At 35.9% G+C, this 15,501-nt stretch overlaps 1 protein-coding gene across 4 annotated transcripts in view; it reads right to left on the reverse strand.

The window, feature by feature from the left end:
- The window catches only part of MYBPC1 (myosin binding protein C1), a 46,195-nt gene that overhangs the window by 15,482 nt on the left and 15,212 nt on the right, over positions 1-15,501 (reverse strand). For 2 of the 4 annotated variants that reach the window (XM_085228249.1, XM_085228243.1), the window contains exons 10-20: positions 14,821-14,945; positions 14,128-14,233; positions 13,644-13,810; positions 12,025-12,187; positions 11,433-11,539; positions 10,157-10,290; positions 8,856-9,012; positions 7,176-7,280; positions 6,412-6,600; positions 5,032-5,166; positions 113-280 (exon numbers count right to left, since the gene is read on the reverse strand). In XM_085228249.1, the coding sequence (XP_085084375.1) occupies positions 113-280; positions 5,032-5,166; positions 6,412-6,600; positions 7,176-7,280; positions 8,856-9,012; positions 10,157-10,290; positions 11,433-11,539; positions 12,025-12,187; positions 13,644-13,810; positions 14,128-14,233; positions 14,821-14,945 (1,556 nt within the window). Of the gene's footprint in view, positions 1-112; positions 281-1,159; positions 1,202-1,371; positions 1,441-5,031; positions 5,167-6,411; positions 6,601-7,175; positions 7,281-8,855; positions 9,013-10,156; positions 10,291-11,432; positions 11,540-12,024; positions 12,188-13,643; positions 13,811-14,127; positions 14,234-14,820; positions 14,946-15,501 lie in introns of all 4 variants that reach the window. The other 2 variants (XM_085228227.1, XM_085228233.1) reach the window with 2 other exon arrangements.

A 15,501-nucleotide genomic window follows, 5' to 3' on the forward strand; every position in this document is an offset into this window, starting at 1 on the left:
GTAAGGCCATATCATCAGCTTTAACTAAAAGAATTAGCCATAAAAAAAACCCACAGAACTAAAAATGGAAGCAGAGTGTATTTGTGGGAGAACATAAGCAGAAGGATCTTACCTATCACTTCCTTGACTAAGATAGGCTGTGGGTGGTACCTAGGTTCACTTTCACCTGCAGCATTCACCGCTTTTACTCTCACAAGGATTTTTGAGCCAGTTGGCAGACCATTGATTGTAAACTTTGTTTTGTCTGTCAGTTCTGGGTTAGCGACGATCCACTCATCAGCTAGTTTAGGAAAAGAGGAGGACGAATCAAAAGAACAGGGAATTATAAATACATCCACTGAACCAAAAAGGAAAATTACATAATGGCAATTGATTTATTATATACTGATGCATCCATCTCGTTTTTTTTCTGTCTTCTTCAATAAAGTGATATGGATTCACTTTAATTATAACTGAAAAAAAAAAAGCTTCAACTCTTAATGGATTTCTGTCAATTTTATATATATCTATAAATAAGAAAATGTTTTAATAATGTGTCTATCATTTAATTATACCAGAGAGATTAGCATTTTAATTCAGCTGATAGAAAACAAGAAGGACGTAGAGTGTATCTCCAAGAACACTCATCATTGCTTTAACAACTTTTTTGGGGAGAAAAGGGTTTGAGAATTCATTTAAATAACTTCACATTTAAAACAAGTACTTATTATCCTAGATAATACCACTGAGAGTGCGGAGATGAGAAAAGAAAGACTATTTAGACATTGCAATGAAATGCCATCTCTGCTGGTGCCTTTAGAAGAAGAAGTCTGTATCCAAGTTAGCCACTTAATGATGACATTCTCAAATTTTTAGCCTACTCCTAAGCGGTCGCATGTAATCCATGGAGTGATCGTAACAGTACAGTCTTTCAGATAAGTTTTGATACAAACAATGCTTTCTTTTCACCCTATCTTGAAAACAGAGATCACTTCAACACTGCTGGCGCCTTGACCTTAGTAATCAGATTTGTGCAGTAGTAAGTCATTGCTGATACTTTCCACATCATGTAAGGATAGCATTATAGTGCCGGCATAAAAGACAAGAAAATTACTATAAGATAAAGTGCCCTACAGACTTAGCCACAACACTGCGGTACATTTGCATAAGTGTGTCTTACTTTTAGGAATTAAGTTCTCCTTCAAGCTGCTTCCTTCAGGTTCTAGTAGAAGAGGATTGTAATCAATGAGTGTTTCCTGAACACCTCCCCCTCCCTTACACATGCATTGCTGCAAATTCTGAGAGTGCATGTACTCTCAGAAATTTCTTTAGTTTTATAAAGAGAGTTTTCTTTCACTAAAGAAGTTTTAAATCCCTTGTTGTATACTATACCTTCCAGGTTGAAAGGTGGCTCCATCAATTCCTCAGACTGATCTGTCGATATACCTTGTGAGAATCCAGCTTTAAAATTAATCAGAGACACTCACTTTCACACAGATGGAGCATTTTGTCAGTGGTTACAAATTCCTGTTAGTAATTATGCAAAGACAGATGCTGGATTTTAAAGACTTAGAGGACCTGTACTTAGGGAGTCTGCAGGTGAAAAGAAGCAGGAAGAGGTGGGAAGGAGGCGTCTAGATCAAGAACAGTTATTCTCACAGAAAAGTTAAAGAATAAAGAAAGAGGAGGAGATGAAGTTGGTTCTTTCTTTGGGCTGATCACAGCCCTGGAAAGATGAAAAGAAAGAGATGAAAGAACACTTGGAAAAGAGAGAAATGAAGCAAAATGATGATGGGAGAAAAAAAAACAACACATCATAGAAGATAAAACATCATAGAAGAGAAAGAGAACTCTGGGAAGAATTTTGAGAAGAGAGACAGAAAAAAATAGTCTTGAAAAGTAAACTTAGGGAGACAGAGGAAAAGAACACATTTAACTAAAGGCAACACAGAAAGAAAATCACAGATGATGACAGATATAGTGTAATCACTAAGGCTTTATTCCCTGATCAAAGCTATCACTGCTCTGGATTTCCTGGAAGCCTGAACTTGGTTATTTTCAGGATAATAAAAATACTTTCAGTATTTACACTTGTTCCTGCATGGGAACACTCACAAGGATCCCAGCCAACAGAGACTCTCTGAAATGCCTATTTACTAGCTAACAAAACATATTATTTGTAGGTACAATGACCCTTTAAAGGCAGATAAACATAACATCCAAAGGAAAATTAAGCTAGACTTGAAATATCACAGAAGAATCAACCAGCAGAGTACATTGCTAAGAATCAACTTATCCAGTGTCAACAAGACTTGGTCTATTCTAGCACACTAAAACAAGAGGTTCAAGTTGAATGTTGTAAGCTAGCCCTAGGGAAGGGAGTTCTTTATCCATACATAATGTGTCATTCATTCCCATGCAATGCCAGATGCATATATATACATGATGAAACTCCTATTCAGCTATTTATAGAGAGCTGTCAAAGGCGCTACCTTAATTAACGAAATCCAAGAGTCCACCATGGTGATCAACTTATGAGATTCAGGCTAAAGGGAAATACCAATTTTCACAAAGACAAACTGATGTCCATCATACGTAATTCCTCTAAATTATAATTACACATATAGATGACATATATTCTTACTTCCTATTTTCGGCTTGTGATTTCTCCTAATGAATGCTGAAATAAGGAAGCTCCAAAAAACCCCCTCTAAAGCTATGTCAGTGATGACAGTGAAGGAATGAAGACAGATGAGTTTACAAACAGAGAAGTAAAGAATAGGTACAGCAGAAGGAATATAGACAGTCATAAGAAGTATCTTGAAGTTAAAAATATATTAAACAGTATAGAATAAATTAGTCCAAAACAAAAAAGGCACTGAAAGGGCTGAGAAAGGGAAGCACTGAGATATTGCAGAAAAGAAAAAAAGGTTAACATGTAGAGAAAATAATGTATATTTCAGTAACACAACTCTTCTTACCATTTTCTACTAAGCTTGCTTCTTCGTAGCCATTTTCATACCATATATACATAAATAATGTCAACTGTGCAGGTGTATATACATATACAGAAGACTTATAGATGTACATAAACAATCAGAAACTTATGCAAAATACATGGTACCCATTGTATTTTAACTGAGTTAAATAACAATAAAATGACGTTCACTGACATTCTAAACATATGACAAACATATGTTTAATATTGTAAATGTATCTGAAAAAAAATTTGTTCCATTGAACAGCTATACAGTGATCTTCTTTATACCAGCCCTTAAATGGTACATTTTGAAGATTCCTTTAAACACCTTAGTTTGGATTATTGTATATATATACATTTCTCATTCTCTCATTTTGCCTAACCTACCAATCACATAATATAATGTCAAGGATCTTTTGACCGTGACACATTACAAACACTTTTTATTTTTCCCCATCATCCTACAAATGCTAAACAGAGCATAATATACAACATACACATTTTCAGTTTCCTTTTTACCTTCTGACTGAGCAAATGAAACATACAGTGGTAGGTGGACATTCAGGGTAAATGATCTCAAAGGTCTTTCCAACATTGCTAGCTCCGTGAATCTGTGATTATAGTAATGCTGTACCTTGATCTGACACCGTATGCTTACTCTTTCTGACCTGTTTACACAGCTCCCTCCCAGTATTCAGGGAAAACCCTCCCTATCGTTCCTGCTGTGTCTGCCTTCAGGTAATTTTCTCCAGACCTCTGAGCTTCTTGCAGTCTTCCTGTTCCTTACAGATATTCATCTCAATGCTCTCACATGTGGAGTACTCCCGAGAAAAGCCAATGTTCTTCACTCCCTCTCTCTCTCACTCAAGTGGGAGCTGAGGAGCTCCTGTGGTATCTGACCAATTTTGTGAACTACTATTTTCCTGGATTTACTGAATCTGAAATATGTGACATTGTGAATGACAAGTTCTCTCCTCTACCTCTCGTATCCAGGCTGAGGATTGTATTCATGAAACTCTTCTATTGAAATAGATGTCTTTATGAAAAAAAAAAAGCCTTGAACTCATCCCTTGTTTTACAACACAGTGAAGAGCAGCAACTGACAGAAATTAACATTAAAAAGTTTCATTCATCCAAACACTCAACATTGCTGGAGTTCCACTGTTTGATGTTTGCCCACAGAGGCTGGATATTGCACACACCAGTCTTGCCTGTTTGGTACTCTCCTAGGAGTTAGCAGTCACTTTTTTTTAACAGTTTTTAGTTTTTTTCTTTTTACACTCAGGAGTTACTTTTTGAAAACAGACTTCATTTGATGTCAACTCATGAAAAATACTAAATTGCTCTGCTTAATTACCAAAGCCCCTGGTTGTAAAATGTAGAGTGTTTCCCCATTCCTTCCTATTTTACTTTCATGACTTTATTTTGTCTCTTACATCTTTGTCATCCTCCTTCAGCTCTGTGTAGTTTTATGGCAGATAGGCATAGTTAAAGATCCTTTATGTAACTAGCTTTAAATGTTGTGAAAGTCAATATTCAGACTTGAAGTTTATATGCCTAGGTAATTTCTGTAGCCAGTTGTTGGGAAGGCTTTCCACCTGTATTGTGAACTGACACTTGAAGTAGCCAATTAGTAATATGTCATGATAGAGATGATTACACTGAGGACCTTCTGTCCCTGAAACCCAGCCAACCTACACACAATCTGGATCACACGTGTATCAATTTATTATTTCCTATTCATCCATCCATCAATCCATTCACACTCACTTCGTTGCTTCTACTTTTCATATAGCTCAAAGAAGAGGAAAGGCATTAACGTGTCTTTACCTGAACTGCAACAGATTAAATAGTTTTTGATATGGTGTTCACATCATGCGTAAGGTGGGTTAAACTACAAGAATGAGTGGGATCTGAAATATAAACTAAGGAGGAGCTTGAACACAATCCTATTGCTAGGGGTTTCTAACTGATTAATCACCCTAAAGTGAGCGCAGCTGACACCCTAGAGAAATAATGGAGGTCTCACGTAATTTCACTTTGAGTAACATACCGCAGCCGTTGTCACTTACTTCCTTCAAAGCAGTACTCTACAACATAGCCATCTAAACCTGCTGCTCCAATGTGGTCCGGTGGCCTCCATTTCATCGTAACTGAGGTATCAGTTACTGAATCCACTGCCAGGAGAGTTGGTGGACTGGTAACAGCTGAAACAAGAAGGCAGCAGGGAGAATGCTGAAAACTCCTGTTATCATAAAAGTTTATATTTTTGATGTTTTCTTCTAATCTGGCATCATCAAGATCTCAGGCAAAAGGCTAAATCCAGGCATTTCCAGTCATCCTGGAACTTCTCTCCCATTTAGAACCAAACCAGAACAGATACCTCATCCTGTACCTGTTCACAGCCTGACCCATAGAATCAGATTCCTGCCTCTGAGGAATGAGAAGGACAAAGGGAGGTGAAAGGTGTAGTAGAGAAGTTTTGGGTAGCGTGTTCCATGACAGTATGTATTTTCACAAAAGAAGGGAGCATGCTGTAGTAATAACAGCTGTCATCTCCTTCCTCCTCTGCTGAGCAAAGTGGAAACCTTTGCTAATTTTCAGAACTGACACTTATTTTACAAGGACTTCTGACTATAACAATAGTTTGAAAAATTCTTCCTTTACATTAAAAGGCCAACAAATTAGCCAGTCATGAGGTGAGTGACAAAGCCCTCTAACTGTTCCATTAATATAAAGTACAAATAATGAGAATAAAAAACAGTGTGAAAAATGATCTAGCCTAATTTGGTTTGTAGTTGGAAAAAGGTATTGATAATATATGATTCTTCTGAAAAAAAAAACAAACCCCAAAACAGAAAACAAAACACTTTCTACCATACTTCAGTTAATAAGGATGAGTGAGGCATGCAAATTAATTTATTTTTATTTCTACTGATAGATTATATACCCATGTTGGGTGCTTTTTAAATTTTATTTAATTTTATTTTTATTTTCTGTTTAGACTTGTACTCGCTTTTTCTGGCTATTTTTGTCTAAAAGTCTTTGTCTGGCTGAACTTACAACAGGAGAAACAGAACAGCCAAGACAATATTTCATCATTGTCAATTGTCTAAATTGCTAGTAGTTTGATTTGATACGATTGACTCAATATGCATGAAACTGTCGAGTATGGTTCTTGAAAAGTATTGACCATAATATATTGGGCTCACCTATAGTGTGTCACTAATTTATTGCAGTGCAACATTTTTCTGTCTGTACCTATTTTGTTTCTTGTTTATGAAAGATATATATTTAGATATATGAATATATACTTTACACAGCACCTAGTATAGACAGATTGTGAGCAAAATAATGTAGAAAGAACTACAGTTATATAATTAAATGACTGCAATAATGTATCAAGAATAATTGTCTAATGCATAGCCATTTCTCTAATCTTGTTTACTTACCTAAAGGAACAAAAGACTTTGAAGGCATACTGGGTTTGGAAGTGCCTATTGCATTAACAGCAAATACACGGACCTCATAAGCAACACCTTCAATCATCTTCTTTGGCTCAAAGGTTGTTTCTTTACACAGTTCAAAATTCAGCCTCATCCACCGTGAGCTTTGTTTCTTTTTCCTTTCAATGAAATATCCTATAGACCAAGCAAAATGGTATTATAGCAAGTAATAGCATAAAGTTCAATAGTGAAGTGTCCATGTTTTAGTGAAAGTGACCTGTAGTTCTCATTATGGCTCAATATGTCTTTCTAGCTTCAGAGTTCTTTGAGAGTTACTGTTTAATTTTTCTCCTTGCGGATTAGCTGATAGTCACATGTTTGGCCTCTATGGCCATCTACAGGCTTTTTTCAAATTTCAATTAATATTTTAATTTAACATTTTAAATTTAATTTTATTTAGTTTGGAGGGCCTGATTCTGCTGGCCTCTGATCGCCTGTGACCTTCTTCTATATTACAGTTGTTTCTGAAATTGCTGCTAACATTCAAACTGTTCAAGACTTTATAAAAAGTCGTCTGTCAAGTAGAGAAATGGATAACAGATAAAACTTATGGTAAAGTCAAAGATTGGATGTAATATTCTTTTGATGGACTATTCAAAGTGCCACTCTGCAGTGCCAGAGTTGAACTCTGATACTTTGATGCCCATTATTTGGAATGAGTTTCTTTTTTCTATATCAGAGCTTCACTAAATGAAAGGAAAATTATTTACCTAAGATGGGTGATCCACCATCATTTGCTGGAGGTTCCCATGTCATAACACACCAGTCTTCACCCACTTCAGTCACATTTGGTGCCTGAGGAGGATCAGGCACATCTGTGGTGGAAAAATATATATATATAATAGAAAGAAAAAAGATCTTTCCTTTTTATGCCTAGTCTGTAATAAAATATCTCAAACAATAAACAAATCTGATTAGTTTTTGAAGTTCTATTGGATAAGTTAGAATAGAAAATATAGAGTCAGCGACAAAAATAATCCTGTGTTGACAAGAAATGGTGAGAATGAATGGAGCACAAGTACATTGTAAGAATGGATCAGCAGAGGGAGACAAAAACTCATCACTAAAATGTGAGTGACAACATTCAGAACAGTAAGTAGGAGACACAGATACTGTGAAAATACTTGGTCTTTCTGGACTAAATTCTTCATAGGAAATATCTTTCATAGGAAAGATATTCTAGCATCCATTTAATGTTCTGAGATTTGAGAGCAACTGCTTTGCTAGTCCTTCTTCTGTGATCTTCTGTAAATAATTCAAGTACAGTCTCACAAAGACCATGGGCACTTAATGTTTTTATCATCTTAAATGACATTTTACTCATATATATATATATATATAAGTAAAATAAATCTATGACTTAGAGAATGTTGGTGGTAATGCATGAGGAAAATTGCAAGTCTTAGAAGGGGCTATACAAAGGCTGGACTGGGAGCTACATGAGGTTGACAATAGAAAAATGACAAGGTAAAATGTCATAAACTCATTTTAAATGTTCTAAATCACTGTTTTCTAGAATAAGCATGGTAATAATGCAGGGAAGTCCTCCATGTACATAAAATATATTTGTAGCCCTCATTTGTACTTAAGTCTCTGGGGTAGAGAACTTTGACCACAGGTGTTTCCATGGCATTGCACATTTGGCTCAGAGCATCTCAAGCTCATCTTTGCACAGTTTTTGGATTCAGTAGTAGCAGTGCAGAGCCCCCATTTAAGGCACTTCTGTGGGATACACAGTTCTGTAACTCCCCTGAGAAAAATTTGAAATTAAATTTTCTCATTTGGAATAAAACTTCTGCTCAACGAGCTACAGCAAAGTGATTATCAGCAGAGCCATCAACTATTATTTTTTTTTAAAGTAACTTTTGCATCATTTTATATGGATACTGAAACATTTGGGAAACATGATCTAGGAGTTCCTAATGAGAAGAAAGAGAAAGGAGGTCTCTGTGCATCCTGACAAGTGGGATAGGAAGAGATAAATGCCAAATTCTTCAGCACTGTCAAGATGCTTGAGGGGTAGTTGAGGGCATGTGCCAAGAAAGAGCCACAGCCACCTGGAAAATATAGAATGCTAGAAGCAACAGGAGACAACCTCAGAAGCTTAGCCTCAGCACGGTGAGGTGGCAGCAGGGGTGGTAATTAACTCCTACTTAAATCCATACTAAGCTACCGTGTCCTTAATTAACTTTGTGCCTTAGTATCTTTGCATCTCAATTTCACACCTGAAAACGAAGGAAAACAGAGGGATGACAGCATTTACAGGAGAGATAATAGGAAGGAGAATGTGGTGATATCGGAGTGCAGAAAAGCAGTGTTCTCAGGGATAATTTATTGAAAAGAGCCATGATAAACGACATTGCTCATGTGCACTTTTCCACATGACTTACCAACTACTTTAATGTTGATAAGGGCTGAGTCCTCCCCAGCTTCGTTCTTTAATGTTATTCTGAAAGGACCTGAATCTTCTCTCTCAGCTGTGTCAATGACCAGGCAGCTGCTGTCTGAGTATGTTTCTGCACGTATTCTTCCACTGTCTGTGATCCACTAGGATTCAAAGTAAGCAGAGGGAAAAAGCACGTTTTCTGCTTTAAGAATCAAAATGTTCAAAAATCGAAGTTCAAATGCATTACTGAACACTTCAACAGGAGGTTTCCAAACAGAAATTCACATTAAAGCTTAGTATTTCAGTCATCTGATTATCACAAAAAAGACTAACCAAGTGATAAATAAATAAATAGTTTTAAAATACTGTAATTGTTTAGTACTCAGGTCAGCCATTACATCTCAAAGGAAGGTTCAGTAGGCTCGATTACCCTGTGAGCAAGAACATGCTGTAATCAACGCTACTTGATGGAAAGAGAATAGTGGAATCTTAAAAAAAGATTAAATGTAAAAGATTTTTAAAAGATTCTTAAAAAAAAATCTTAAAAAAATCGAAATGTAATTCATACAGTTGAGCGATGAGATGGATTGTAAGGGTCAGTAGTTTGTCCTCATTGTTTTTAAAATACTTACACATTTTTGAATAAGAAGATCTCCTAGAGGAACTTCTCATTTGAATGAGTCTATGGTATTAATAATACCAGTAAGATTTGAAAAATACTAGTAAGATTTGACCAGGTAGGTCTGAGAAGTTCAGCACATACCAGCAATGTTGCACATACCAGAATGAAAAATTAAACATGGAAAGCCTGGCTTTTTGATATCATACAGTCAGGAGTACATCTTAGCAAAGTTTAGCACAAAGACACCATATGCAAAACCCAGGCTAATATTTAATTTTAGTCTTGACACTTCATCAGAATTTATTTATTTCAAAACCAGACCTTACTATGTCTCCCTGTCAAAACTGGAGTTCTGGACATTATATACACAATAAGTGGCTGCCTGGTAGATTTTCATTAGATTTCTTTTGCATCTAATATATCCCTCTCCTTTAAAATTTATTTTTAGAAAAAGCATAATTTTTTCCTTAATAATTTCAAGTGTTTCCTCAAAAAGATCCATAAGATACTAAACACTATTTGTCAATTTTACCCTTCACACTTGAGGGAGGAGAGTTTTTAAGTACAACAGGATAATGTATCTCCTTCTTATTTCCTTCCATATCTTCACCGGACTAGAGATTATTTTTTGAGGGAAAAAAGCTCCTCCTTGATCTTTAAAAACACATATAATGCTGATGTACCTTATCCCCTTTACTCCACATGACTTTTGGTGTTGGCTCGCCAGTGATAGGGATCTCAAGTCGTAGTTTGGTTCCTGCCACTACCGTCACAGTGTTATTTTCTCCAAGACCATCAAGGTGAAGTTTAGGAGGATCTGAAAAAGAAGAAGTCGTCCAAATTTTCATAGGACTGCCACTTAGAAAATTTAAGAACCTGGGAACAAGTTTGAAATACAGAGAAATGTGCTCTACTGTTTGTATTTTCCTGGCATTTTTACTCGATTAATATCTGTTTGGAAGAAAAATAGTGAAGAAAAATTTTTGGAAGAAAATAATCGATGAAGTTGTTTATATTTAGATATCATGTGAGAGAGACTTCCTCTAAGTGGGTCTTGAAAATTTCTGTTGTAGACTTTCAACATTAGGAATTGTCATGCTTCAGGCATCATTATTCTAACATTTTAAACATTTTCTTTATCTAAATACTTTTCCTGAAAATGAAATGGTTACTTCTGTTGTACTCCATGGATATAGAGAACAACTGATGAGCATACTCCTACTTTAATGCATTAGAAGATTTTATGTGTGAGAGTACCCTTCCTCACCTCCTCTAGTCATTCTCCCTAAGTCTTGCCAATCTTATTTCTAACAGAAGTATCCCACTCCTTTCAGTATCAATTACAAGTCATATTTTCTAAAACTTTGATATATATTGCTGTCATTTAGAATTCAAATTCACTGGCTGAAGTTAAATGTCAGTGGAGTACTGTTGTGGGAAGAGTCAATGCCTTATTGTATTTCTTTTTAATTTTTTTTTTTTTTTGAAAGACTGGAGTCATTAATGAACCTTCTAATTAGATTACTGAATAAATGCTGGCCAGAAACATTTAACTTTCTGTATATTATTAAATATAAGTATAGTATATGTAAATATGTACCTACTTCAGTATTTTACTAAGCTAGATAATATATTGAAATGTAAACAAGTCCATTCCTCAAAGAATACAACATTGCAGGTCTGAAAAATTATACCAAGAGCTGCTTTACACGAACTATTAACAGTAGTTTAAGTTTAGGAGTTCAGCCACCCCAGGCTTGTAAACTACGACCAGATCCCGAGGCAAAGTACTCTCTTGCTAGTTCAATGTCACTTAGCCAAAGTAGCAGCTCTGTTTTGAGGTAAGTACTTGCTCAGAAGAAACAAACTGATTGTATTCAAGGATATTTCACGCAGTTTTCACTTTCTAAAGGTCAGAGAAAGAAATGAAATGTGTAACTTGTTGTGCCAAGTACTTACCCACAACATGTACTTTGCATGGAATATTAATATTGTAAGCATCTGGTACAAACATGTATTCACCCTCATCATCAACAGCAGCACTTGCTATAATAAATCTGTGGATTCTGTAAAAAATTGAAAAAGAAAGCCATGTCAATTATTTTTGAAGACTACTTGAAACTATGAGGAAAAATCTGAAGAAAAAAATTTAGGAGACCTGTGCAAGTGTGTAAAAGGTGCAAAAACCAAAAAACAATCAGAAAACAGTGTAGTTTTTAAATCTAAATATTCTTTAATGCCCCCAAATTATTTTGACCTTACTACCTAATATCCCATACTAACAGCAACAGCAATGTCCAGAAAAAAAGAATCACTTAAAAATAGATGTTTCAAGGATTTTATTATTATTGTCTTCCACAGTCAAAAGGCACAGTATGAAAAAGGACAAGGAGACATGGCTTTTATGATCTTAAAACTAACTGTGTTTAAAGGACAAAGTTTAGGCTTAACACGTTGATTAATATATATTTTTCAGAGAAATAACCCTCATATAGGTACATCTTTACAATGTCACTTCATCAAAAATCAAATCAATACTTAACATGCCTACCTTCCTTTGTGATAAAGCTTTACACGGTCACTAGCTTCAATCAATTGTCCATTTTTATACCATTTCCCTTCCACATTCTCAGATATCTCACATTTCAGGTGGATTTCCTGTCCAAGCCTCACTGTCTGGTCCTCTAGTGCAAGTGATATCTTCAGTGGTCTCACTTAGGAAAAGAGAAGTAGAGATATTAATGTCAATATCAAGTAACAGCTTATAAGAAAGGTTGATCCAAAATATCCATGCCCTGAGTAGGAAAACCCAGTCTATATTCACGTGGATTGTATTTGAATTCAGTCTCCTTTCTGGTGTTTCAGTGCAAGATGAGGGTACTTATATCTCCTAGAATCCAGTAAGAAACTTTCAAGATTTGTAAGACCTGTGTCCCCAGGTCCTTCTCTTAAGAGTGCTTCACTCTTAGAGGAAGGTCTACCTAGCTTTCCTGCAATCTAACTACTTACAGAGGTCTCCTAGATGACACAAGATAGTTAATCACAACTAATAGCTGTCATTACGAGCCTCCTGTAACAGGCTCTTAGGGACATGGTGGATAGCATAAGGTTATTTCATACATTACTTCTTCTTGTGTTTGCTAAGCTGCCTTATCTGCCCTTGTGAAAGCACAAATATATTACTAGCTTTTGTGAAACTTGAGCCTGAGAACTTCCACTTTCTGAAAGATCAGATGCTGTAGACTAGAGTCCAGGCTGAACACACAGCACTGTGCATATGCACTAAATATGCGTGCCTATAATCTGACATATGAAACAAGGAATGGTGGAAAAAACTGCATTTTATAGAAAGATGGCTGGAATGTTCTCAACAGAAGAGGCACGAAGCACTGTGGCAGGTGAAATGATGGAGCCCAATAGCCACAGTGGATAATTTTCTGCTTGGTAAGAGACCAGTGAATTGCTTGTACTTAGGATGTCATTTTGTATAAAATAGTTAAAAGTAGTATGTGTGTATGTATGATATATAGTAAGTTTGCAGTGTGTAACAAATTTGCCACAAACAGGTACTCAGAATCTATCTTGCCCACTTATGCCAACAAGACCAAGTCTACATCCAGTTGCAAAATAACCGTTTGCCTAAAACCAAAGTGGCAGATTATAAGGATACATACATTTTGCTTTAAAACACGAGTGTTTTAAAGATATATTCAAACAGTGCTGAGTGAGATACATAGCCTCATTTTAGTGCCTTTAGATTAGTTCAAATAGTCCTGATGCATGTTAACAGTACACCTAGTGGTAGAATTTTTTTATTTTTTTTTTCCAACACATTTTTTTCCCCTCCTTTTATCTAAAAAGTCTTGGTTTTGTCTTTCCTGTAAAAGCCTGAAAGGATTCAAGAAAAGCAAGTACTTCCCCTGAATATTTCAGTTTGTTGACCTATTATATCTTTCCAGGGATAGCTTTGTTTTCCATCTTAATAAACTGACAGGAATTTTCAAGCAGGACTAATTCATTGTCGGTCACTGTAAACTGGAGATTCTCAGCTAAGAAATTGCTATGGAATACAAAGCTATCTTTAGACCCTCAGAAAAAGGCAAGGAAATTATTTCTGTTATTTAGCAAACTATGACCATCAATATCAAGAGCAAGATATATTATACTTACAATCAACAGAAAGCTTAGCTTCTGATTGGCCTCCTGTTGTCATTACTGAGTAAGTTGCGTTGTCATTTTTTGCTGCCTCCTCTATAATCAAAGTATGTTTTTTACCCTCAACCTTGATTCGATACCGAGATTTAGGTTCATTGGTAAGCTCTACACCATTCTTAAACCTAACAGAAAAGAAAGAGTGATTATTTTCCCAATAAAAGTCCTATGTGAATAAGACTTTCATAGACTGAAACTTCTGGAGAAGACTTTGCAAGACTTGAGACACAAAAAAGTTTTAAACAAACTCACCCATGAATGTGTAAGAATATTTTTGCTGTTACTACTTCACTGAATAATGTTCTCCTGAGTTTTCTTAAACTGATACAGAAAATGCTCTCCACATTTATGCCTACAAATAAAATCTTTCTTTATCTCCTTCCCCCTCTCTGGCCCCATCTCTGTCTCAAGGAAAACAATATCTGTTCAAAGAATGACTTACCATTTAACATTGGCATCATCCTCAGACACTTCACAGCTCAGTTCTACACGTTCACCAACATAGGTATTGGTATCCTCCAGGCCTTTGGTCACCAAAATTGGAGGATCTTTGACAAGATAAAATTACAGATTTACAATCTGAGGGAGAAAACTAGGTGAAGGAGGTTTTTAAAATCATGCTATAGGAGATAAGACTATCAACATTGCGGGATCAAAAATGTTAAGGGAAAGGTCACTCATTCGTAGATTTTGGTAGAGTCTTCCCTGAAATGTTGGCAGATGAAACTAAAATCAGTATTTGAATGCCTGATCTTAGAGTATTTGGAACAGGTCAGTTGGACTATTATCAGGGTTGCCAAGTACCTAAGTGTGTAAAGGAAGGCCAATACAGAGACAAATGAGTCTCCAAAATGGCTTTGAAACTACGAGAAGGACCACAGTCCCACTGGATCCCAGTGGACAATATGAAACAAGAAATCAACAGTGTCTCCATTTCTGAGTTTTCACTAAATTAGTAAGTACTAAATTAGTAAGGATGAAGAAAAATGACCAGGAATCACAAAAATACGTATTAACCCTGCTAATACAAATGCAAGCATACACTGAGTCATATCTTTCCTGTTAAATTTTGCTGCAGTTTAAGAAACCACATCAATTTACGCCAGTTGAAATGGGAACAGACTGGTGTAGTTACCTCTCACGAACAGTTCTGTGGAGCATTTCTCATCACCAGCTGTTACATAATAGCGAGCATCATCTGTCATTGTACAGTTATTGATGAATAAAATTCGCTGGTTACCTTTGTGCTCAAAAATGTATCTGTTAGAATAGAATACAGCAAAGATGTATTAGCAAAACAGCTGGATCTCTTCTTCATGTATATATATACATATATATAAAATCTTTTAACAATCACTAGAGGGGAAAACCCTGTTTCTTACGTAGACTTGGAAAAAAAGTCCTGGGATGCAATTTCCATGTTTCAACAGAAAATATAAGAACAGTCATAGACTTTGTAGCAAAAAGAGCCATGGCTGGAGTGATAACAAACAGTTTCTGGTTTGTTACAACATTTCAGGCTTACATGATACAAAAATATAATAATAAAAAAACAGGCAGAATAAAATGGAGACTGAAACTTTAGATGAGTAAAGATGAAAATAACCAGTAACAGGAGACCATCTTCATTCCAACACTCTTAACATTTTTATGAAGTATAATAATAGCCAAGGTTAAGAAGTTAATATTATTGGTAGGCCAGATGGCACAAGAGATCAGTAATGGGATATGGGGTTTTGGTAATGGGATAGGCGGCCTTTCACCTTTATGTCACCAGTTTAGTTCTGCTCCAGGTTTGCAGTGACCAAAGCTCATT

The sequence above is a fragment of the Meleagris gallopavo genome, chromosome 1, assembly GCF_905368555.1.
Source record: "Meleagris gallopavo chromosome 1, MGAL_WU_HG_1.1, whole genome shotgun sequence".
Lineage (NCBI taxonomy): Eukaryota > Metazoa > Chordata > Aves > Galliformes > Phasianidae > Meleagris > Meleagris gallopavo.